At 46.2% G+C, this 23,984-nt stretch overlaps 1 protein-coding gene across 2 annotated transcripts; it reads right to left on the minus strand.

Moving 5' to 3' along the window:
* Positions 1-14,490: 14,490 nt before the first annotated feature.
* HMGN5 (high mobility group nucleosome binding domain 5) lies at positions 14,491-23,919 on the minus strand. 2 transcript variants are annotated; one of them, XM_034063731.1, is made up of 7 exons: positions 23,880-23,897; positions 23,627-23,678; positions 22,378-22,407; positions 21,855-21,884; positions 20,908-20,958; positions 16,494-16,637; positions 14,491-15,190 (listed from the first exon to the last, which is right to left on the minus strand). In XM_034063731.1, the coding sequence occupies exons 2-7, from the start codon at positions 23,639-23,641 to the stop codon at positions 15,143-15,145; spliced, it is 318 nt and encodes a 105-aa protein (XP_033919622.1). In that variant the 5' UTR covers positions 23,642-23,678; positions 23,880-23,897; the 3' UTR covers positions 14,491-15,142. The 2 variants fall into 2 exon arrangements, with proteins under 2 accessions (XP_033919622.1, XP_005144568.1); XM_005144511.3 differs by having other exon boundaries at positions 23,627-23,919.
* Positions 23,920-23,984: the final 65 nt, after the last annotated feature.

Raw genomic sequence — 23,984 nt, forward strand, 5'->3', positions numbered from 1 at the left:
AATGGATAAGGAATGAGTACAGGAATGTTGTTTTGGTCCAAGTTTTACCATGGCCCTGGCCACCCTCACCCCACGCCACTCCCCCCTCTGACTGGCCAGGTCCCATGTCACCCCCATGCCATAGCACTGATGCTTCATCATGCAAACTGGGGCTGATGTTCCAAGGTATTTTGCACCACCATAGGAAGCCACTGTCTGGTTTAGGAAGAGGTTTGGGATGTTGACCGCTTGTGACAAGTGTAGCCTGAAAGAAAACCACAACGGTAGCAGTTCAAAACCTGAATAATATTACTATGGCAACGAAATAACTCACCTTAAAATAAAATGTGCATTGGAAAGCAATCTTACATGCTCAGAGAACAGATAAAAACAGATCCTGTTTTTCTAATCTATTTTTTGCTTCCTTGAGCTCTTGACCTATTAGATGCTGGTGCAGATATAAAAGAATCCAATTTCTATCAACAATGAAATGAAACTGAACACAACCAAATCTCCAGCACTAAAAGAAGCTCCCCAAGGGATGCCCCAGGTCATACAAACCAGATCATAATGCCCTGGTGAATGAACTGCTCTTTAGCTTTTCACTAAGGGGGTGAGTGGGGTTGAGCCTTAGCTCAGCTCCATCTCCAAGCAGGACTGGACACAAGATCTGGGCATTCCCAATGGAGCAAGGTTTTCTCTTGATGGGATCTTTTAATAAAGCTGATATGGGAAGGCTTCTGTGAGGTATGGTTAATGGCCTTAGGTCATTACTGCACAATTAACAGGAATAACATGTTATTGTGGGCTGAAATAAAACCAGAATGAAAGCAAAATTACTAATGGTCTGTGCAGGCCTTGCCTTCCTTTTCCTTCCAGGCTAGGGTAGAAGTTCCCCATGCATGCAGATGTGGATGGGTTTTAATTAAGATTAAATGAATGGACTCGAGGGTACTTGAGCACTTTCTTCTGTGTTTCTAAATGAAGTTCTCTTGCATACAGAGGGAAGGGTAACACCTACATCCAAGCAGTGATGTAGGACATGGATCTTCCTTTTTCCTCTTTCCCACCTGAGGCTGTAGGGAGGTGACAGAGCAGTGACAGTGAGATGGTGGGAAGTGAAAGATTCTTCTGCACCAGACACATCTGTGCTGAGCCAAGCCTGGCTCAGTCTTCATTCACCCATCACAATGGTGTATAAGATGCTGTCAGAAACCATTCAAAAGACAATATGCTCACTGCTCCTCCCTTCACTACTGGGCCAACTATAACATAAATTCATTTGCTTTGATGGTATTTGATCTTGACAGATTCACACCAGCTGCTTTTGTATAACTTTATTAATCTCCAAGGATCACTGTGAGTTGATTAGTATTGTTTTCCTGCTCCCTTCCCAAGTATCTCCATTAGGCTCTGTAATTCCCCACTTCTGGTTTTTGAAGATGGGTAATATGTACAGCATCAAGCCCCAGGGACCTCCCTGTCACCTTCAGGTTGTTGTGGATGATCACCCATTGCACCATCCATGTCCAGGCTGTGATGCTCTCCACGACCTGCGCTCCTCATCCCACCACCTCAGCCAGAGATGTTACAGCTGCATCTCATGATTTGACCTCAGTGTTTGTAGTTTCTACTCCAGCCAAGATCTTAACCTCCCTTGTGGGAAGTCTCCCAGCCCATTCCCCCTGGGAAGCAGCTGGCAGAGGTTTCCCTGTATCTCTGCAGTCCTTCAGGTCATCTGTGCATTTGCAGTGCTTGCCTGGCATGCTCTGGAGCTTGCTCAGCTGATCCCCTTGCAGATGGGATTCCCTTGCTGACAGCAGCTGGGTCCCTTCTTGATATGAGTGATCACATCCTGAGGGTTTCTTACATTAGGGGGAGAAACGGGGGCAGGTTGTTCATGGGCCGCATGAGGTCCTAGACCCAAAGTCCAACATCCCTTGATGAGCATCTCTACTAAGCCTCTCGTCAAGCCCACACTTTCTTCACAGGCATTTCTGCTTGTCTTTTCCCACCTCTGCCTTCTGCAATCCCACAGAGGCAATGGGGCTTTCCTAGCTGAATTTGAGCCAAGTTTGACCTTGATGTGAGCCAGTCCTATAGAGAAATACAGTCACTATTTTATGTCTTTCCTAAAGGGAAAGCACCATGTTCAATAGAAAAAGAATACAATTGTTAGGAACTTAGTGAGGAGCTGCCTCTGATCTCTAAACCCAAAAAGCAGTTGATGAAGCCAATTACTCTCCTGGCTTGTCTAATGCAACCACAAGAAGCCAGAAGACCCAGGGACAAGTTTTATTCCCCTGTCTGGCCACATCCCTGTCTGCACCATGGGAGGTTCCTTCTCTTTAATGGGCATTTCCTCAGTGGATGCTGCCCATGTCTGTGGTGGAGCACAGCGTATCCAAGCCTGAGGGCAAGGCTGGCAGCTGAGCTCAGCCTCAGCTTTCTGGGTCTTTTCTTGTTTGGAATTAACAAAATAACCTTGTGCACATTACAATTGCAGGTAAGCTCCTTCAATGTAAGGAGGGAAATAAGAAACATAGACTTCAAATGCATTTTACACCCATTTGTTAATAGCGTGGTGCTAGCACCATTTTCATGTTTAGCATTTGCCTTAAATTGTGCTTGAAATTTAGACTTAAATCCCCTTTGTACAGTAAATAGGCTTAGTGCAGCAGTGCCAATCAGCCCACTGCGCCCCTCCTTTTTGGGAAGGGGGGGCAGTTATATTTCAGGCAAAGAAAGAGCCCACTCATCTGACATAATTTACTAAGATTCCCTTCTCTAGTAACTGAAATAAATCAGGCTATTAAGGCCATCATTAGGAGCAGATGTAGCTGCTTTAGGGATGGCAAGGAGCTGCTCCTGGCTCCCTGCATCTGCTGAAAGAGCCCTCAGTGCCACTGCCCATCAGCTTGGTCTTTATTCTCCTGTGTTAAAGAATCACAAACCCCATTAAAGACAGAAGTTAATATGCGTTTGCTATGGAGCAGGAAAAGCCGAGAGCTGCTGATAAGCAAGTTGTTCTGACAGATGTGAGATCCAGAGTATTAATATGTGAAGCTCAAGTCAATGAGTGGGGACTAATTATGGCCAAGTATTTTTCATAGACATAGTGTTAACCTCTTTCAGACAGGCCCAAATGCTGGCTCCGTGTTTGTTCCCCCCAGCCAGGTTTGGTTTGAGGTTGTTTCTGCATGAAATAGGAGCAGTGGGTGGAAATCCTATAGTTATATCTGGGAATATCAAACTGTCATGAGAGCCTTTTTTTCATCCCATTGGCTTCCCAACTGGATTGGGACCATAATGGTTCAGCCACAACACTGCTGGTGAAATGCTCCCAAGTTCTCTCATAATCCTGGCCACTCTTGAAACTGGAGTGAATACCTTTGGCCAGCTCTACGCCAGAGAAGCCTTGATAGGAATCATGCCATGGTATGGACATGGCTGTGCACTGCACCAAGCTGGAGCAGCATCAGTGGCTCCTTACCAGGGAACACACAGGAGTTGTCCTGTTTGGCTTCTCTCCTTGTCAAAGGCAAAGAGCATTTATGGGGTAAAGCATAAAGGCCACAGGAAGCACAGCACCCGTGTTTCTGCCCTGCAGCAAGCCTTGACTAATCCAGTAGAAGAAAGACATAGAAATCGCCTGGTGTTTCAGGTAGGACGCAGAGATCTGGTGGCATTTGATTTTGAGTTCACCAGGATGATACGCTGCCACGTTCTGCTGTAAATCATACTTATCCGCAGGGACTTTGATAATGATTCAGATGGAGAGATGTACCCAGTGCTCCAGCGGGTGATGGGAGACCCAGGGCCGCAGCTATTTAAAGCCAAATGAAACGGCAGCCGGCGTTATGCAAACCCCAGCCATTCCCTGCGTGCTGGGCACACTGTAAACGTGTCAATAAGTGCTGAAGGCTCTGCAGAGACACGGTTTTCCCCATTTGGCAAAGCTCATCCCGTTCATAGAACCCGAGGAGAGCCCCACACACCCAGCAGGACGTGGCTGTGTAAGCAAGTCAGGACTTCTGGCTTGTGTAGAGATGAGCTGCTGCAAAAATAAGTACATTTACAATAATAAAGCACTTCCTTGGTGCTTTGGTGCTTCACTGTGATCATCCCAAGGAGAATAAGCATCCAGAGGATGCTGCGAGGGCTGGAGCAGCTCTGCACTGGAACCAGGCTGAGAGAGCTGGGCTGGGCCAGCCTGGACAAGAGAAGGGGAGACCTGAGAGCAGCTCCAGTGCCTAAAGGGGCTGCAGGAAAGCTGGAGAGGGGCTTGGGACAAGGGATGTAGGGACAGGATAATGGGAATGGCTTTAACCTGACAGAGAGGAGATTGACGTTAGATAGCCAGAGCAGGATGTGTGTGATGGTGCTGCCACTCATTGGCTTGGGCTTTTCTCAAGGTGAAGTCTAAAAGCACTGATACCCAGTGATGCACAGCTACCAAGTTATGGCTTATTCCTCCAGTACTCTTCTGATTGCAGTGAACGAGGAACTCACATATTTCTGGTAGTACCCTGTGTGCATTTCACTCACAAATCTCACTTTGTGAGAGCTTTGCCCCATTTCAACTGCAACAAAAATAATTTGCTTCCAACTGCTTCTTTTGGAGCAAAGGAAAGAAAGTGGATTAAAAGCAATGAGATTATCTACCATAACACAATACTCCAGAACAACTGAGCAGGAAAGGAAAGGTACAGCTCTGACACTGGGCTGGTTCAAGTAAGTGCATTGAATAGTGAGATGCCACAACACCACCAAATAACTGAATATGGCACATTTGAATGTCACTGGCATGGAGTCCAGATGCTGCCTCTCCCCATTCCATTGGTATTTCCTTGCAATGCCACATTCTCTTGCATCTTTTGCAACTTATGGTCATTTGGAGAAGGAGTAGCTGGTGCAGGTTCCCTGCTCTGTGCCAGCACAGGAGCCTGAGCTGGGATGGAGATCCTTTCCCATTGTTGGTGTGGGGCTGGAATCCCATGTCTGCACTCCATCCCCTGCAAGAGGAGAAGTAATCACTTGCCTTACCTCTGGGTTTAATTACTCTCTGCTCCAGAGCTAATTAGGAGTGTGGTCCATCGGAGGTTGGGATGGAGCCCTCCCTCCCACTTCGTGCCATCTGCCATTGCCATGACACTGGCTCTGCTTTTCACGCCTGGCTGGGAACGCTGGATGCGCGGGGTAATGGGGCTGTTCCCCCCCCTCCTTAGTCTTTGGAAAGGCATTAATAAGACAAAAAATGAATGGTTCAAACTGCTGCGTGCTGCCCTTTTCCTTTCCACTTTTTAAGCCTTTTAGAATACCGTTTTCCAGCAATTGGGAGGAAAATTGCCCTGAAAGAAAGAAAACAAAAATCTGTCTTATTTTTAAAACAACACCCCCCCTGCGCCACACAAGCAGCTGCAGAGAATTTCTCTTCCAAACAGATGATGTAATGGGCTTTGTCAGGCAATGCTGTAATGAATGAAAACCTAGGCCCTAAAATCATCCAAGCTTTTGATGAAACTCGTAAGGTTCCTGGTGAAGCGGTCACCAAACCAAGCTGGAACTGGTGGTTTTGTCATGCAGATCTCCATTGAAGAGAGCTGGAGAGTCGAGGGCTGGATGTGGCAATAACCAAACATGACAGGAGAGGAGAACCAGCGTGGGGAGGGCACTGGGGCAGCAGTGGGGGCACTTGCCAAGGGGGTGGACAGACCCTGGGGATAGCAAACAGGGTCTGTCCACCTGTCTTTAGCACCCACCATGGAGCCACTCCTGTGTCAAAAAATGGGGCCTACAACCACATTATACATATATATATGTATATTTCTTGTGTATTTCATATAAATAGGGTCTCATATATATGATATATAATACATATAAACAAAATATTGCAGATAATACCCACTGCTGCTGCACCAATGGGCACACTGTTGCTTTCCCAAGGACATGCTGGGATGCTGAGGTCAGGACACTGCAGCCAACACTGAGCATCCCAGCTCAGCTCGTATCCCAGCAAGGCAAGGGATGGGTGCCAGCCACAGGGAGCGAGCACAGAACCCAGGAAATCACAGCAGTGAGCAACTCTTCTCCACTCCATCAAATACATTTGTCTTGTGAAGAATGCACTGGTGAGATGCCCTCATAGACCCATTTTGATTTATTGATTAGCCCCATGGCCATCACCAACGTCCCCAGGAGTACCACAGACCTGTGCACAAGCAAGACATCTTCTGCCCATCGTCAGATGCCCCCTGCACTGTTAAACCAGTTGTTTCTAGTCCGTGTTTCTACACCACATCCATACCAACTGCAGCAGTGGGGGGTCAGACCCGGCTCACGCAGCCCCACACCAGCAGGACACCATCTGCCCCATATTCATCACTGGGCTCGCAGCTGCATGCCAAGAGAGGGCTGGGAAAGAGAGGGTGGTTTTGTTCCGGTTGTTCCTAGCACTCACTGCTCTGAGTTTCATTAGGCTGCTCTTGCAGGACCCTGTTCTCGTGGTGTTTCAGTGCAGATCATTTCCAGCCCAGTTTATGTATGTTTTTCTTGGTGCAAGAAAAGCCATTAACGACAGCTTTGAACACTCAAATACCAGATTGCACATCTCTTACGGATCTGAGCACCCACAGACTTGTGTGTGTCCCAACTCTTCACTGTGGACATGGAAACAAAGGTTCCTCCTCTGGAAAGATGCCTCCCAAGATCAAAGGGCAGCTCAGCACTTTGGCACCTGCAGTTCATTTAAGACCAAAGCAGGGATCTTTAAGTCTTGAATTAAAGATGAGCTATAGGCTCTCCTTTGGATGATTGTGACCCTGTTTTCACGTCAGATGACACACAAGGCAGTGGGGCTGGACGTGCAGAAGACCTTGATACAACAGCCTAATCACCCCTGGTTTTCTATTTCAGCTCCTCTATGGTCACTCTGCTTTATGAAAGAAGGTTCTTCTCTGCAAAACCTGGAAGATAAATATGAGCTATCCTAAATAAACATAAACCATGAGTGCTGTAATAGCTGTGTGGTGATGAACAGCTGGGCATAGCAAAGGGGAAGGTGCTACCAGAGCAGAACCAGCCAGGCAGGACTGAGTTTTCTGCCTTGATGTTGTTGGTTGCAGCTGCCTATGGACTGAAAAGCCCAAGGAAGAAATGAAAAGAGACCACTCTGAGAGACGTGGACCATGAGAGAGGTGTTAGATGGCAGCTGAGCCAAACTGAAGCGGATCGGATGGATCTGGGATAGTCCTGTCTGATCCCACCTAGATCCCAGCACACAGCAAGGGATCACTGCTGCTTTCCACCTGCTGCTGTAGGTGGAAAACCTCTGGAAGAAGAGCAGGCACCAGGAAGGCTTTGCTGTGCTTAACTTCCATACCCTCTATGGATGACCCTCTGCCTCCCTGGCCTGGTTTTCCATAGTTTCATTATGAACAACAAGTATCACCGTTCATCCAGCACGTTACATTTGTACAGAGGTTTAGAGAATGAAATCCTCACCTTGTTAAACCTGATGGAGAAAGTTCTGTTCACTGCAACAGGGCAATGACCGCATCTCTGTATCCACTTGGACTTCTGCAGACTGCTGTTTCTCACATACTTCAGTAAGTAGGATGTGGAAATTATTAAGCAAGAGCACTTTCTTGCTTCTTATCCACTGCAGCACTGGCACAAACCACCATCCCTGTCAACGAGGCATCAGGGAAGTGTGAGCATCCCACTGGGAACACACAGTGCCTGCAGGTTCTCCTGCATCCCAAAGGAAAGCAGGGCGGCTGCCCAAAATTGAACCACTGGTCCCTGACATGAGGATGGGGACACACAGGGCCTGGGTTTCCACACTGAAGAGGCTGCAGGGGGGGCACTGTCACCCCAGAGGGTTCAGGTTCTCACAGGGACATTGTGCTTCCAAATGATGGGGGAAAACTATGGATGCATTTGGCCTTGCAGCCCCAGCTCATGCCATGGCTGGCCCTGTGGTCTCTGCTGTGCTTGTGCAGCCTCACCGGCTGTTTCCACAGTGGCAGCTAGGATGCAGATGCTCCCACTGCATCACCCAGTGCTGCACAGCAGCATCCCCAGAGACACAGTGTTAAATACAGGGATGTCAGGAGCTGTGGACCATGCTCCTGCTCACAGTGCTGCCACTCTCCCACCCAGCTGATTAACTTCAAACCCACAGGAGCCTCCCTGATTATCAAGTGAGGTTTGTGCAGCAGTTATACAGGAACATTCAGACATGACCACCACCTAGAGGCTAGAGCACTAAATGAAGCTGGAAAGATTCATAGTTAAAATGGGCCAAAAAGGAAGCTGGAAATGCTTCCTGAGCCCAAATCGAGCAGCAATGGGAGGTGGGTATCAGGACCACCTTGAGCTGCATTCTTCAGCTCTGGTTGCTGGGAAGCCAGGGTCCAGCAGCAGCACAGGGCTTGGCAGGGATGCAGTTTGTGGTACCTCGGTCACCTCCATGCTGTGTGTCTGTCCCCAGCAACAGCCGGAGCCATGTGCACTTCGGCTGTGCTCCAGCTTTCCTCCTTTCCAGGTGGGACAAAGCCTGTGTCCCATTACCTCCAGTTCTAGCCAGAGGTGGTGGGGAAAGGCAAAGCCAGGGCATGGCTCTAGGTCCTCTCCTGTCCTCCCATGGTTTGCTGCTTGGGGATGTGTCTTTGTGTTCAACAGCCCCACTGGGTCATCGTCCAAGGATTTGTGTAATCGCTTTCTAAACGGTGATTTTGGGGACCCATTTGGGCAATGAGTTCCACGGCTTAATTACACATTGTGTGAGATATGTTCGTTTTGCATCTGCCACTTGGTAATTTCATTTGGTGCCTCTTTGTTTGCTTTGTCTTCCAACACAAGAGCCATCGACCCCTATTCACTTTCTCTGTGCCACTGTATGAGTTTATACATCTCCCTCCTCCTTTTTTCCCCTTTCTGCCAATTCTTTTCAAGGCAAAACGGGTAATTTATTTAATTGTTGGTGATATAATGTGCTAAAACTCTCCTTTTGCCTCCAACAGTTAATTACACTTGTTAATGATTTTAATTACTCCCAGGGTAATGCTCCAGGTATAGTGAAGACCCCGCTGGGCTACACAGGCATAAACACAGGGCAGTAAAGTCAGTGTTTACTCCAAAGAGCCACATTGATGCTCCCAGTCTGTACCAGCATGAGTGGTGAAACCGGAGCAGGGAAAGCTTGGCCTAGATCCTGTTTGCAGCACAGGAAGATTTATAGGAAGTGGCTTTAGGGGAAGGCCCATCCTGCAGGATCTCCCTTGGACAGGGATGTCGAGGCTTTGGAGACTCAACTCCGGGGTTTTCCTCCTTAGCAGATGACAAACAGAGCTATGGCTTCACAGTGTAGCCATGGCCAGCACCTCTGCGGAGGTAGTTATGGTTATACAAAGGAGGAAATCAAACCAGCCTTCATCCCAGCTGGAAATGAGGGTCAGCCCTGCAAGATGTGCCATGGGGAAGAGCGGCCCCATATCAGTAAAAGAGGAGATCATTTGTGATCTCGCAGAGCAGCATCTGCCAGAGCCCTCGTAGCCAGGATGAAATCTGAGCAGCGCCACAATCCAAACCTCTGCAGTCTCTTTTATCTTAGCAGGGGAAAAGCAAACAGAAGAGAACCAGAAGGCTCTGTGGCCGAGATGCTCACATCTGGTTTTAGCTCCCACCCCCTCCCCGAATTGTTAATGTTAAACAAACAAAACCCCGGCCATTTTCCTGGGGTTTGGCTCTCAAGTAACTCATAAGCAGCTCTGACTGTGAATTCCAGGCTTGGGTTACCCTTCATCGCTAATGAAAGCAGCACACCGGGAGGCATTTCCCTATGGTAAAGCAAGGAGCCAGGGCCTGGGATGGGCACCCACTGCTGGGGATGCTGGCACAGGGAGGGAGAAGTGATCTTGACCACTCTGTTTTTAGGTTTCAGTGCAGCATTTTTGCCTGTGTTATTTATGCTTCCTTCCCCCTCCTTCTTTTAAGACTGTCTGGAAATGTTTAACATGTGTCCAATTGTATTAACATGCCTTTGAGGGCTTTATAGTGTCAGTTTGATTTCCACTCTTTCAGAAAGAGAGCTTTCTAATTTGTGGTTTAATTCCCTTTATATCACACAAGCACCTACTCCATTTCATGACTTTCAGGTGTTACATCACTCTGAAGTTCACACTAACACATTTGGACATCACTTACATAGAATCATAGAATGGTTTGGGTTGGAAAGGACCTTATATCATCCAGTTCCAACCCCCTGCTGTGGGCAGGGACACCTCACACTAAACCATGGCACCCAAGGCATATTTCCCTTTGACACGTTCCAAGCAATCCCCTTGCTGGTGCTGCAGGAGGAAGGCAGCATTGCATCCCCTGCAATCCTCACCCCTCACTGTCCTCCTCCAGCAGCATTGGCTCAGTCGGGGTGGATGAAGGCTGTGGGAGCAGCCCTCCTTGACCCCAGTCCTAACCACACTGCTTCAAAGCAGGGCATGGTGGCCCACAGAGACAGCCCTGGCTGCCGTCACCCGGCTCCACGCATGCTGGTGACCAGTTCCTATCTCCCTGGGGCACTGGGATGGTCTCTGGCCGGACGCCACGTTGACATTGTTCTCTCCAAAGGAGAGGCTCTTAGAGAGCCAGGCAGCAGTGGGGCCCACGGGGTGTTCTCGGCTGTCTGGAGCCTGTCCAGAGCATCAGGTTTCAGAGCAGGGGCTCCCACACCAGCTGCATGGGGAAGGAACATCACCAATGGGACAGTTAGAGAGAAGAGCCATCCGCTTCTATTCAGGGGATTCAATTTTCTCTCTGCTTCATCGCATTAACACCAGTGTTAACTCCATTAACTACCAGGCAGTTGCTCTTGCTCTGCAAATCAGACCTGTCAGATTTGCTGGCTCCTGTTGCAGTCGCTTCAGTCAAAGGAGCAGAGACGGGTGCAGGATGTACCTAAAACCCTGCCTTGTTTGTGCTATGGGGGAACTGGGTTGTTTTACCCTTCCTCCCATTTACCCTTCTGTTTTAATCCCAAGTACCTCCCTGTGATTCTCCTTTTCTGCCATGCTTTTTCTCTCCCATTGCTGCCCCAGCACATTGCTGATGGTGGATGGAGACACTTCCTTTTATTTCAGACCTCACTTTCCAGGATGGTGATCAATGTTTTTCAAAGCCTTTCATTGTTCTGACCAAACAATAAGCAAATGCTTGCCCAAGTTCTGTTGAGGATCCAACAAGAACATGCATTATTGCAAGGAATGGGAAGTCTCAGCACTTTCTTTTAAGCTTCAAAAGCATCTGAAGTTCCCTTGTCCCCATGCTGAGCTAGGAGCCTGCACCAGAAGTTACATCGTGAGCTGTATTAATGCACCAAGCCTGGCATGGATAACAAAACAAAATCCTAGTGAAGAGCCTTACTTGCTCAATGACTGCTACTAACTAAAGTCATTATGAGGAACCCCCTCTGCAGTAAGACAAGTCTGAAACATTAACATGATCCCCTCAGTGTTGCACTACAATGGGGTCATTGTTCACTGTCAGCTCACTGTACTGACGTTGACACTGTACGCTGTCGGTGTTTCTATGTGACAGGGTAACATGGCCCCAGGCACTGATTCCCATTGTAACCACTGCTCTCCTCTCACAGAATGGTTTGGGTTGGAAGGGACATTAAAGATCACCCAGTTCCAACTCCCTGCTCTCAACACCACGATTGTCCTGGGCCTGGCACTGGTCACTCGGGTTCCCAGCACTGGGGCACACTGGAGTCTGCATTCACCTTGGGTTTTCTCTGCATGTAAGATGTGAGGGTTTGCAGGTTTCCTGCTTAGCAGGTAACAGCATCAGAAGTGCCCATTGTCTGCATGATAAACAGGTTTTCAAACTACCTCAAAGAGTATCCAAAGCATTATAACCAGCATTAATGCCTCCTTGCACCCATGTCTTCTCCGATAACCCATGAGCTACATGGGCATCTCACTATTGCAAGTTCTTCCCAACCTCACTGTAAATCTTTCCCTCCAGCTAAAAACATCTTTATATCCCCTCAGAACCATCACCAGCTTTAGACACATGAATCTCTTCACCACATTGCATCTTCTAAGGTCCTAATTGTTACAATTAACAGCAATAATCAAGCTCCTGCAGTGCTTTTGCCTGCTGAGCAACAACCCCAGCCTTTCATAAACAGCACTGGAATGGGCAGACATGTCCCACCCGCACCCAGGGCACTGCTGTGTAGCACCCAAGGATCATGGGGAAAGTGGCTTCCCATATACTGCAACTGAACCCAAAAGTGGGTACACCAGCTGACTGATCAGTGGAAAAGCTTTCTCCCTTCCAAACCTCTGCTTTTGGGACAACCATCAGCTAAACAACGCTTGCAAGCTGACATGGAGCTTGCCTTTGATTCGGTGTCTAGACATCAGAAGCAACAGATGAGGAGGACTTGGCACAAGGCAGGCGATCTATTCAGTTGTGCAACTCGCTCAATACCCCATGGCTCAGAAAAATGATGAATTTGAGCGAGGTTTGTCTGAAAGTTAAGCAATTTTCTGTACTTATTTGAAACAGGAGCCTGATTATAACAATAGTTATAGAATTAAGAACAACTCTCGCCTTGGCACTAGGAGAGGAAGAACTAAACAAAACCAAACACTCAATTGTATGCTTTGGTGGAACAACCTCCGGATGAAAATGGAGAAACATGCCTTGACATACAGAACAACCTCAGTGTACAAGGGGCTGGTGATACCTTGGCATATAGATGAGCCCTTTGCTAAGAATATCATCCATATTCATAGTGTCTGCTGTTATTTAAATAACAGTGCTTGAAATGCTCAGGGACTAAAGAGAAATGGTTCAGTGGTACCATGACTTGGAGAAGGAGCTTACCTTCCTTGCAGACCTGGAGCTGCTATTTCAAGCCCTTTTAGAAACCACTGGGGGCAGGGAGTATAAAACATTTCATTCCAATGTGCATTTTCTCCCTGAGGCAGTAGAGGCCTATTGGTAATTCTCATCAGCTTCAAGCAGTATCCAGTCAGACCCTAAAAATGATTGTACCACATATGCAGAGCATGCTGCTGTGCTTGTGATTGTTCACTACTCAAAAGCAGGCTAAATCCAGTCATTTTTAGATGTGGAAGTGTCAGGATGACATCTGAACTATTGTTGGATCATCTTCTAATGGGGACATTCCGAATCTCCCTGGTTTTATCCACACATCTCACCACGCTTCCACCAGGGGAGGGATTCCAACTGCTTCTCTCCATCAGCTTTCACTGCAGGAGAGACCAAAGTATGCCTGAAAATCACTGCTAATAGGAATATCCTGCAAAGGAAAAGGCCCCTAAATACTCCCTCACCTTTGCTGCTGAGGGAGCTCTGGCCCAGTTAACCCTGATGTGTTTAGAGCAGTTCTGCCAAATGAAGGTGTTGCAGCAGGAATGCAAATCCCTGGTGCTTTAGGCCTTCAAAATTAAACCCACATTAAAGATCATCCAGCAGCTGATGCCCTGGGGTACTGATCCTGAAACACACATTTAATACAGGATGCTATGTATTGAAATGCCTTGGTTTTGGGTATCAGATAAAAATATGCAAGCTCCTGGAATTTCCTATTTCTGGGCTGTGAAACAATTTAATGCGAAAGATAGGGTTTCTGCATTGCAGACATTTTTCTTCTTATGAAATATATAATGTATCTGGTCATCAGTGTGAAGACTTTATATAAAATGAGGCTTTATGAGGAAAACTTGCAGTGTCCTTAAATAAAGATGCACAGAATAGCCGTAGCAACAAAAATGAGGCAAGATAAAAACCAGTACTAAAGCCCCACTTAACTACCTGCCAGCCTAGCTGCTATTTCCCACAATAATAAAGCTTGCACTGGTGGCAAGCACTTCTGTACACACACATTATCATGCTAGGAGAAGCTATGTGAGTCTAAGAAAGCATTTTGTGAGTAATACATGGTCACAGAAAACTACAAATAGCAGTTATGAAAGCATGGATGTTGACCAGGACTATGAACATTCCTACACCAACAGAAAGCTATTCTGTACCAATAAGGGTGTGATGTAAATGTGGTTGTCTCTTAAGTTTCTGCAATGTTTCTAAGGAAAGAAGCCCCCTCAAATCACACCAGTTAACAGACACATGAAAGAGAAGCAGACGGTGTCCTTCAGTTTACAGTAACATCTGTACTGCTCAAGGTGTGCTGGACCACACCAAGCATCCCACCTTGGCTTGAGCAAGTACTGAAGTTCACAAGCTCAGCCTCCACCTGTCCCCAGCTCTGTGGCTCCTCTGCCACTGCCTGTTCCTACACCAGCTCCTGAGAGGCTGGCCCATAAAGCCACTTGCACATGTGAGGAGGAGGGGGCTCCAGCCCCAATCGTGCTGTGACCCAAAGCATTCTGGCTGCACAGGTCCCCTCGGCCCCAAGCCCTGTACTACTGCAGGAATTCTGTAGCATTGCAGCACAAGCAACAAACCACAATCAGCTTTTGAGGAGTCTTTTTTATTAAGATAAATCCAGCAAAATTCCTAACAGTGGGTACATACAACCAACCTGCCCTCCTAAAAGAAATGTTTGTATTTCCTTTAAAAACATGATTACACTTTATTTTATTTTCTTTTTTTTTTTTTTTTCAAAACTGACAAAATAAAATTACATTTGGGAAACAACAGATTTCCAGCTCTTAGGTTTTTTTTTTTCATGAAAATAGCTCACCTTCTTTATAAAAGCAACCCACAGAACCACTGGAATGTTTAACACGGTTATTTGTTTTGAGACCTCCCCACTTTAAGAAACCATACAACACATACAAGGGGAAAATGAAAACCTGGAGTCTGTAAGCATGACTTACACAAAAAGGGACACACTGACAGAAGTCAAAAGCTACCACCACTTATTCTTTCCATGTACCATACAAACTATTACAATCACAAAATTTAAAAACAATGTTTTTTTGTTTTGTTTTCTTTGTTAGGGATTTCATTCCCAAGTAACCGAGATGAAGATGTTCCATAATTAAATTCATGCTAAAAAAACCTGCATTTATAAAATAGTTGATAAAAATATTCCTCTCTGTTAACAATACAGCATGGAGGTACGGATACCAAATGATGGAGATATAGGGCAGGGTTAACATTACTCGGACTTGGCTTCCTTATCATCAGATGCTTCAGCAGCTGGTGCCTATAAAAGTGTTTGGGAAGAATAGAAATATTATTGGTAATGCTATTCGGATTCCATCCTAACAAGCATCAAAGAGACTAGTTTGTTAGCACAGACACGGACAACACCTTGTGTGGACAGACAAGAACACACAGCCACTACAGAAAACATCAACACAACAACATGTCAGATGAGAAATGTAAAAATTAACACACAGATGAGTATTCATTAATATCCAAGTTAATTTGGGAATGTTAAGTGCCTCCAAAGAGGCAGAAGTTTAGAACCTGTTTTAGCTTAGGATCAGTCATACACTAGGGCAAGTTCAAGTCATCATCTCTGTAAGTCACAGGGAAGTATAAGAATTACATATAAACCCATGATACTTGTCTACTGTCCAAACTTCAGGGAAACTGGTTCTCATCTGTTCTCTATAAGAACAGCTGGTACTTTTTAAGTCAACACATCCAAACTGCAAAGATCCTATCATAGATCCTTTGTAATACATTAGTCCTATGGTAATTTGTAGCAAAGAAGCTAAAGAAATGTTTAGTTTTAAAACTGAAAGAAGAAACAACCTGTTGACTGGATAATGATACTCAACACATGAAGAGAGACAACTGTCAGTCAAAAGCAACAGAAAACACAACAGGCTGGTCTGTGACTACAGGGGCAAAGGGAGCCCGCAGCAAATGCTGCTCTCCTACTATCAGCAAGAAATCCACTAGGAAAAGGCCCCCAGGAGCTGACTGAAGCTTGTAGCCACTCCTAGCCAGTGGCAGCTCTTAGGTAAGCAGCTGATACAATAAGAACCTGTAAGAAAGGGGCTTGCAGATCAAGAGACAAGACTGAGTTTGTTTTTTGTTTTGCAGATCTCTCGTTGAATTGTTCTGAGGCAAAGAATTGTTTTAAGGAATTGTGTAAAACTTCAAACCAGATTTTGGGCACAGTACCAACCCGTGCTGAGCAGAAGAGGCAATCCAGCAGTCCGGAGAGGCTGTGCATAGTCAGCTCAGGGTTAGACAGCAATCTGACTGAGCTCTAGTGTTCCCCAAATATCCTGCATTGCTCTTGTGCCAACCCCAAGAGGGGCACTACAACAGCACAGACCACCTGGGGAAGGGTTCTAGCACACAGCAGGACTGAGTCTGAAGGAGAATGGTACTCTTTCAGGCTCTCCCTGTGCAGATACTGCAGCTTGTCTGTCTGTACAGGACTGCAGTGAAACACACCTCCTTCTGACAAGGAGGCCCAGCCATTAGCTCCTGCAGCTCTATTACCAATACATCTGTGCTTAGTCCCATGTTTACTGTAGCTAAAGTACCTCATTAGTTTTGGTATCTCCGTTTTCAGAGTGGTTTTCTTCTTTCGCATCCTCTTGTTTAGTTTCATCTTTGCCTTTGGCTCCTTTTTTCCCTTTTGTTGCTGCTTTTTTGTCCTCCTTTTTATCATTTGCTGCCTTTTCTTTCTGTAAAGAAAACAGACCGTGATACAGTTATGCTACATTCCATCGTGTACATCTGCATGAGCACCCTGGAAGCTCCAAAACAGTCTATACAACCCCCTTCTACTCACTGAACCTCCTATTGACAAAGACGAGATCAAAGTTCCTAAGGAGAACTGCTTTACTTCTGTTCTGTCCTGAATGTGCTACTTGGAAGTACATAACATAAAAGCAGCCATGGCTGGGGTTAAAAGAATTCCTATTTTAAATAGGCATTCAATTAAATTAGCTAAAAAATGTTGAACTGGCCTGTATTTCTGCTGTGCTGCTGAAAGACATACCACAGAACAAAAAGAACATGTACAACTAGTGGAAATACCAGAATACTTCAGATGTGCCATTAATGCCTATTTAGAAAACTGTAACAAAGCTGTAGTCAAAGGACTTTCCCCCTTCCCTGCCAGAAATATTCCTTACTATAATAAGCCACTTGTGTGATCGACAAGTTGGAGGCTCAACAGCATCACTTCAGTAACAAGAACTTTGCATTTATTATCTAAGTGCAGATTCTCATACGTGGATCAGGCTAAATCAAAGCAAGACTTGATGCTACAACTTTGGTAGCAACAGTTTCCTATACGGCAAGGTCAGTTCCCAACCCCAGGGCATTAATGAGCACAACTCTCATTAGTTTCACTTCCAAGGATCTGCCTCTTGCTGCCACTAAGTAACTGCACTAAGCAAACCAGCTTAGTTCCTTGCTTGATTAACCTAGTTCCAACAAAAGAACCGTATGTATCTGCAAAATTACTGCTCACAGGGAAGTGAAGATAACAGATTACTGTATATACATCTACTCAGAAGATGGAGTTGCCTCTGTAACTAGAAGTTACAAAAAGCATACTTTCTTATTCCAACACCTTGCTTATTAGTATACAAAATGAATTCATATTAAAAATTAGCTGCTTGCTAAGGGTTGAACTTGGATATGGAATATAATAAGGAGCAGTCACCTAATTCTCCCATGATACTGGTGATTAAAAGTTCACCAAACTTAGTACCACATCCTACAATACTGCAGAAAATTTAAGATGGGAGGTTAGCAGCACTCAAATGGGTGAGGGTCTCTTTCTAGTCTAACCTCCTGCCCCCCAGTCTGACCTTACTGAGGGGTTTCAGCCCATCTGGGAAACTCTACTGCAATACAGTGTTAGGAGTCCCCTTCTCCCACACCATACCCACTCCCAACAGGCCTCTCCTCATCCCTGGGGACTGATTTATCAGCGATATGGAGTGGATCTTTCCAAGGGAAGGAAGAGTGACCAGAAGAGGAAATCAAAATCCATGCCTCCACCCATTCCTTTTCCCCTCCATTCGCTGAACAGTCCTCCAATACTAAGAGAGGCAGAAAAAAAGGGAACTATCACAGTAATATCAGACCCCAAGTTTTGATACTGTTTGGCAGTAAGATTTAAAACTGCAGTACCACTGTGGTGCTGGTTTGCTCTCTGTCACTTGAACAGATCTCATCAGACCTTTGAAGCACAAGTAAGGAGGACACTGTGAAGGGTTCCTCCAGCAGCAGCAGTATGCTCCATACTCAAGAGCACAGCTGTGTTAGTTACTTGCTCTTCCAATGTAAGCCATTAAGGTTTTGTCAAGGCTTGGGGGCATTTGAAGAAGGGTGCCTTTTCCTTACCCCACCAAAAAAGACAACAAAGTATTAACAGAGCTAAAACTGTAATTCTCTGTAGCCTGCTCTTTGACAGTAAAGCCCCTTTTAAGAAAGCATTTGAGAATACACAGAAACTGGCTTCCAAAGCTGGACTGACCAGAAAGTGCCTGGCAGCACACAGCTGTGAGTGAGGATTCCAGGATCTCTGCTCTGTTCTGCAACATCTGAGATCTGGGACATGGTAACAGTTATTCTGTAAGGGATCAAGTCCCCTTCCACAACCCAGTGAGACCAGGAAAAAACACACCCAAGGAAACAATGTTATTTTTCAATTTCCCAGCTCCTTCCATCCTGGCAGTTAGTTCTGAGCTAATACTATTGTATTTTCTGTACCGATGGCAACATCAACTCAGCAATAAGGTCATGTGTTTTACACAGGGATAAAACTCTTTTCCCCAGCTCTATGTTTTTCAATATGCCTGAGTTTCAAAGGTGGAATCTTTTCTGACAGACACATATAAAACATTTAAAGAACCTGGAGGCTGTAAAGTAAAGCACTTGGGGGAAACAAGAATCAAAGATGCCTACACAATTCTTACTACATAACCTTTTACACAGATATTGATCTGGTATTAGGAGCTCTAGAGAGCCAAAAATACAGCTCAACTATCCTGACCTCAAACCAGCATGAGAGCCAATGCTTTCCGAGTCCAATGGGTGTACACTGTGCAGGGCAATGACCAAGGCAGCACTGCCAACAGAAGTAGACTACCTACGAATGCAGAGTGAAGCCACACCATACCACTTGTGCAGTAAGGGACAAAACTAAGTTTTAATAGTCCTTAACTTCATAGAACTATTCATAGAATAGTTTGTGTTGGAAGAGACCTTAAAGATCATGTAGTTCCACCCCCTGCCACAGGTAGGGCCACCACACACTAGAGCAGGTTGCTCCAAGCCCTGTCCAGCCTGGCCTTGAACACTGACAGATACAGGGCAACCACAGCTTCTCTGGACACCCTTTGCCAGGGCCTCACCACCCTCATAGGGAAGAACTTCTTCCTAAAATCTAATCTAAATCTACCTTCTTTTAGTCTAAAGCCATTAACCCATGTTTTATCACTACTTCCTCCTATAAAATGAGTTCTGAATGCGTATTTTCACAACTTTTAAGATTCAATTAATGCAGCTTCTGTATATAAACCCTGAGATGCTGCCATAAAAACTGAATGTAAAAAACCTGTAAAACAGAAAATACCAACAACGTGCATTACGTGCAACTGCACTGATCTCTGCACAGCTCACCAGTCTTTCAGATTCCCAAGCCAGCTGCCACTTGGGCTGGAAGAGCAACCACCTATGGTTGACTCTCTTCCTCCTGAGGGAGCAGCCACTAGAGGGAGATGCAATGCAGAGCTTGACAGCCACAGGAATGCAGGGCAGCAGGGTTCCTGGATTCCCCTGCCCTCTGGAATGGCATCAAGGAATCCGGCTGCACCACAGAGACGCCAATGTGAAAAACTTGGTTTACACAGCACTGCAGTTACAGAGCTGGGACGTGGGGTCCCCAGAACTACAAGCCAGGTTCTCCACCTTGTCCATGTCTCATGACATCTCTGCTGCTCAGTATAGAAGACCTTGGAGGTGGAAGTTTTCATCACCTGGAAGCCTGATGTGCCATATGCTATTGCAAGGGCTTTTAAACGTACAGAGAAGAGCCCCTGGTCCACAGCCCATCAACCCTTTCTGTAAGTATAGCATCTCCTGCACCTGTGACTCACTCATATGACCTGCTGAAACCACAATGGCAAATGTATGATGGGAACAGGCTAAAAAGAACACTAAAGTGGGGGCTGGGGGATTTTGTTTGGGGTTGGGTTGTTTGGGTTTTATTTGTTTGGCTTTTTCCCAGCTGCAAAATCCTCATACAGTCTGCATATTGACAGATAGACCTAAAAAAGCACTCCAAGTTGTGACCGTGGGGGCAGTTTGGCAGAAAAGGGGTATAAGGAACACCTCATGGATTGCACAACTGTCCCCTTTTAAATTTCAAACTGTTCTTCCAAAGCAAAAATGGGCTTTAAATAGTTTCTTTTTTAACTATACTGTCAGATATGCCAATATTTTTGACATTTCCAAATATATCCAGCTTAAGAAACCGGGCACGTAGAACTTTATCTCCAGAGTAAAATCAGATAAACTGATAACTAACTGAAAAACGTGCCTTTCAATGAAAACATGGTAAGAAACTGTAATTAAAAACATGATTTTAAATGCTTTCTCTAACTGATTCTCCAATCTCTATTCAAAGCATCATTTTCCCAGCAATACATTACATGAAACTTCAGAATGGCCTTGCCATGCAAGCAGTAAAGCCTCATCACAACCGATTTAAAACCTGTTCAGTTTACCACATTCCTTCACTAGGAACTGGATATAATTATCCCTACATCTTTCACGTTCTTTTAACTCACATAATTAAATCTTAAGTCTTTAAAGAAAATTATGAACAAAATGGCTAGTTGTGGATGGGGTTTTTACCTCTATAAACCTTTTACCTCTATAAACACCTTGAGAAAGAGAAGTACAACTTCAGTTCGAGAGATCTTGAAGACTTACCTTAGGTGCTGCCTTTTTGGGCTTTGGCTCCGGTTTAGGCGGAGCAGGTTTCTGCACAAAATATACACAAAAAACAGTCAGACAAATGCTATAGATGTGTTTAGGAATATATTGGTAACTTCTGAAATCTATAAAACAAAAAGTAGTTTAGAGCTGACTGCTTCTTCTGTATTACAAAGGGGAAAATCAGAGACAGATCAGTGTGTTTTGTTATCCAAACCCATGTCTCCACATCTGTGTTATGGTATTCACAGTACAGATGCTGACAGTAGTAGTAAGTGGATCACTACTGTGTCTGGGTGTTATTGTCTGCGGTGAAGGCAAGTGTGTGTCAAAAACAAAGGTATTAATGTTTGGACATAGCCCTATGTATGAATACACAGCTTAGCTTTCACTAAAATTAAGTACTTCCTCTCTTAAATAGCAAACTTGGCATTTCCAAGATAGCTTAAAAAAGGGCTGGGTGCACTGAGTGTCTGTAGAAAAGGCTGCCAAGAGCCTGTTTAAGGCTGTGACTTTGGGCTGAACCCACATGACAGATTTACACCCTCTAGGTCTCAGTTTACCCAATAGCTGGGCCCATAAATTCATTGGGCAAATTACAAGTATAAGAAGAGAGCAGGTAATTTATAGAGCTATGAGCTGGTATTTGCATGGAGAAGGCCTACAGAGAACAAATGCATCTTTAAATCAGTATCCCTTGACTCTGGATATTCATGCATCCAGACTGAATGTTAGCTAACACATGTCTAAAGTAAGCCTGTAAAGTGTTGATACTCAAGAACTAGAAACAGAGAACGGGAATTTTTACTGTTAAATATTGCAATACTTTAATTGTGCCTTTCACAATATTGGTGGGGAAAAGACTAAATATTTTCTCTATAACTGTCCCCTAGAAAGTAGCATCCTATGTGACTGTAATATGAAAAGAGTCAATAGATACTTACAGCGGATAGTCTAGCTGACCTTCTCTTTGGCTGTGTAAAGAAAGACACATCACTAAACTCAGGGAGCATATACAGCAGTGCTTTCTCAGAACTACAACCCAGAATAAAACGGCACTTTGAAGCCCCATACAAATTCTAGAACTTATTAAATTAGGGTCATTATGGTGATGACTTCCCCAAAGCGCAGCTTTGTCCAACAGTTTTCACTCCATGCTACCTCCCTTTTACCCCACTGTAAGGAATAAAGTTTCTTTACTTGCAGGAGTGGTGCCATGAAGATTCTTGTCACTGAGGCACTGGCTAAAGGGGACATGTTCCTGCTGAACCCAGTGTCTTCAGCCCAGTGGCTGCAGTGGGGATACCCAGAACCCTGAGGTGACAAGTGAAGGATGGGCACAACCACCCCAAACCCACTCCTGGGGGCTGCAGGCCATGCACAAGACGTGTGGGCCTCATAACTTATGTGGAGCACTACCCAAGTCCTTGGAGGAATGGGGACTAGCATGGAAGAAGCAGCTCCTACCTCCTCCTTTGCCTCGCCTTCAGCTGGAGCCTGCAAGGAAAGGAAGAGACGGAGGTGAGAAGGTGTTGCCATCCCTTATGGAGCCATAAACGCACCGCCTGGCCTGAGGAGACCGGTACCTAACGAAGGACAACCATGGCGGACACCCCCCCTCAGGACTACAACTCCCACAATGCCTCGGGGCCGCCGAGCTGACGTCAGCACGCCGAGGCGTCGCCGCATTTAAAAAGTTCCCGCCAAATTACCTCACAACAAGGTCGCCGCCGGCCCCGAGCAAGGACAATGTCGGACGCTCGGTACCGACACGATCGCGGCCGCCCGAGGGGCTTCGGGCCGGTCCCGTCGCCCCCGGCCCAAAGCCGGGACCGGCCCGAAGCCCCTCGGGCGGCCGCGGAGCCCGGCGGGTGGGGGGCGGCAGCGCCACCGTCTCCTCCTTCTCCTCCTCCTCCTCCCTCAGCCGTGGGGCGTCGGGAGCGAGCCCTGAGGGCCGAGTGGGGCGGCCGGCCCCGGTAGTGGCGGATGGCGGCGTCGGTTGAGGGGAGGAGGGTCGGAGGAAAGGGAATAGTCGGTCGGTGTTGGCCTTGAAGCCAAGTTCCTAATTATGGTGGTGAATCCCTTCCCCGCTTTCCTTCAAGGACAGTTTCAAATTCTGCGCCGCCTAATGGCTCCAAATTACCATTGCACAACCATCTGGTATGACAAGAAGTGGGAGGAAAAAAAAAAGGAGAACAAAGGCAAACGCAGGAGAAAGAAGCATCGTTTAGCCCCAAATCCTCCCGGGGAAGGCCCCGATCTGCCCTAAAATACCCCCGGAGGTGCCCGGTAGGGTTGGGACCGAGCTTTGGGCGGTGGGCGAGCGGCGGAGCCTCCGGCGCCGGGCTGTGCTCTGTCCACAGGAGCAGCGGCAGCACCATGGCTGTTTGTAATCCAGCATGGAGACACCCGCTCAGCCTCCTCCTCGCCAGCGAAAACGGCCCGAAGTGAACTCGCGGCCTCCCTTTGCCCGCCCCAGGTATAGCCCCACACCCGCCGCGGACCCTTTCTCCTTCCCGGCCCCAGCTCCGCTTTAGGACATGCACGGGAAATTAAAAATGCAAAAAAAAAAAAAAAAAAAAAAGAAAAAAAAAGGGAAAAAAACTCCAAATTCACGCACACGCGCGCGCGCAAAACCCCGCGGATCATTCTGCGAACGCCGCTTTAATCGCTCCCCTTCTCTCTCCCCCTGTTTCGTCCTTATTTCCGTACTTACCTTTCTTTTGGGCATAGTTGCACCTTAATAGTTGATTGCAAAATATATAGATCTAGATAAGATATAAAAAATAAAAAAATAAATGTAACCACCGGAAAAAAAAAACTGTTTCAACCGTTCTGCAAAATTGAACAAAAAAAAAAAGAAAAGGGGAAAAAAAAAGATGTATAAAAGGGACCAAGAGTTAATTGCAGCAGAAACTGAACAAAAAAAAATCCCCCCCTCTTTATTGCAAACAGTAAAATACACCAACACGCAACCAAACTGCATGAATGGGGAGCGCGAGATGGGCCCAGCCGCCGACTGACGGCGGCGCGGACCAATGGGAGGCCGAGTAGCGGCCCCGGGAGGCGGGGCC

The sequence above is a fragment of the Melopsittacus undulatus genome, chromosome 6, assembly GCF_012275295.1.
Source record: "Melopsittacus undulatus isolate bMelUnd1 chromosome 6, bMelUnd1.mat.Z, whole genome shotgun sequence".
Lineage (NCBI taxonomy): Eukaryota > Metazoa > Chordata > Aves > Psittaciformes > Psittaculidae > Melopsittacus > Melopsittacus undulatus.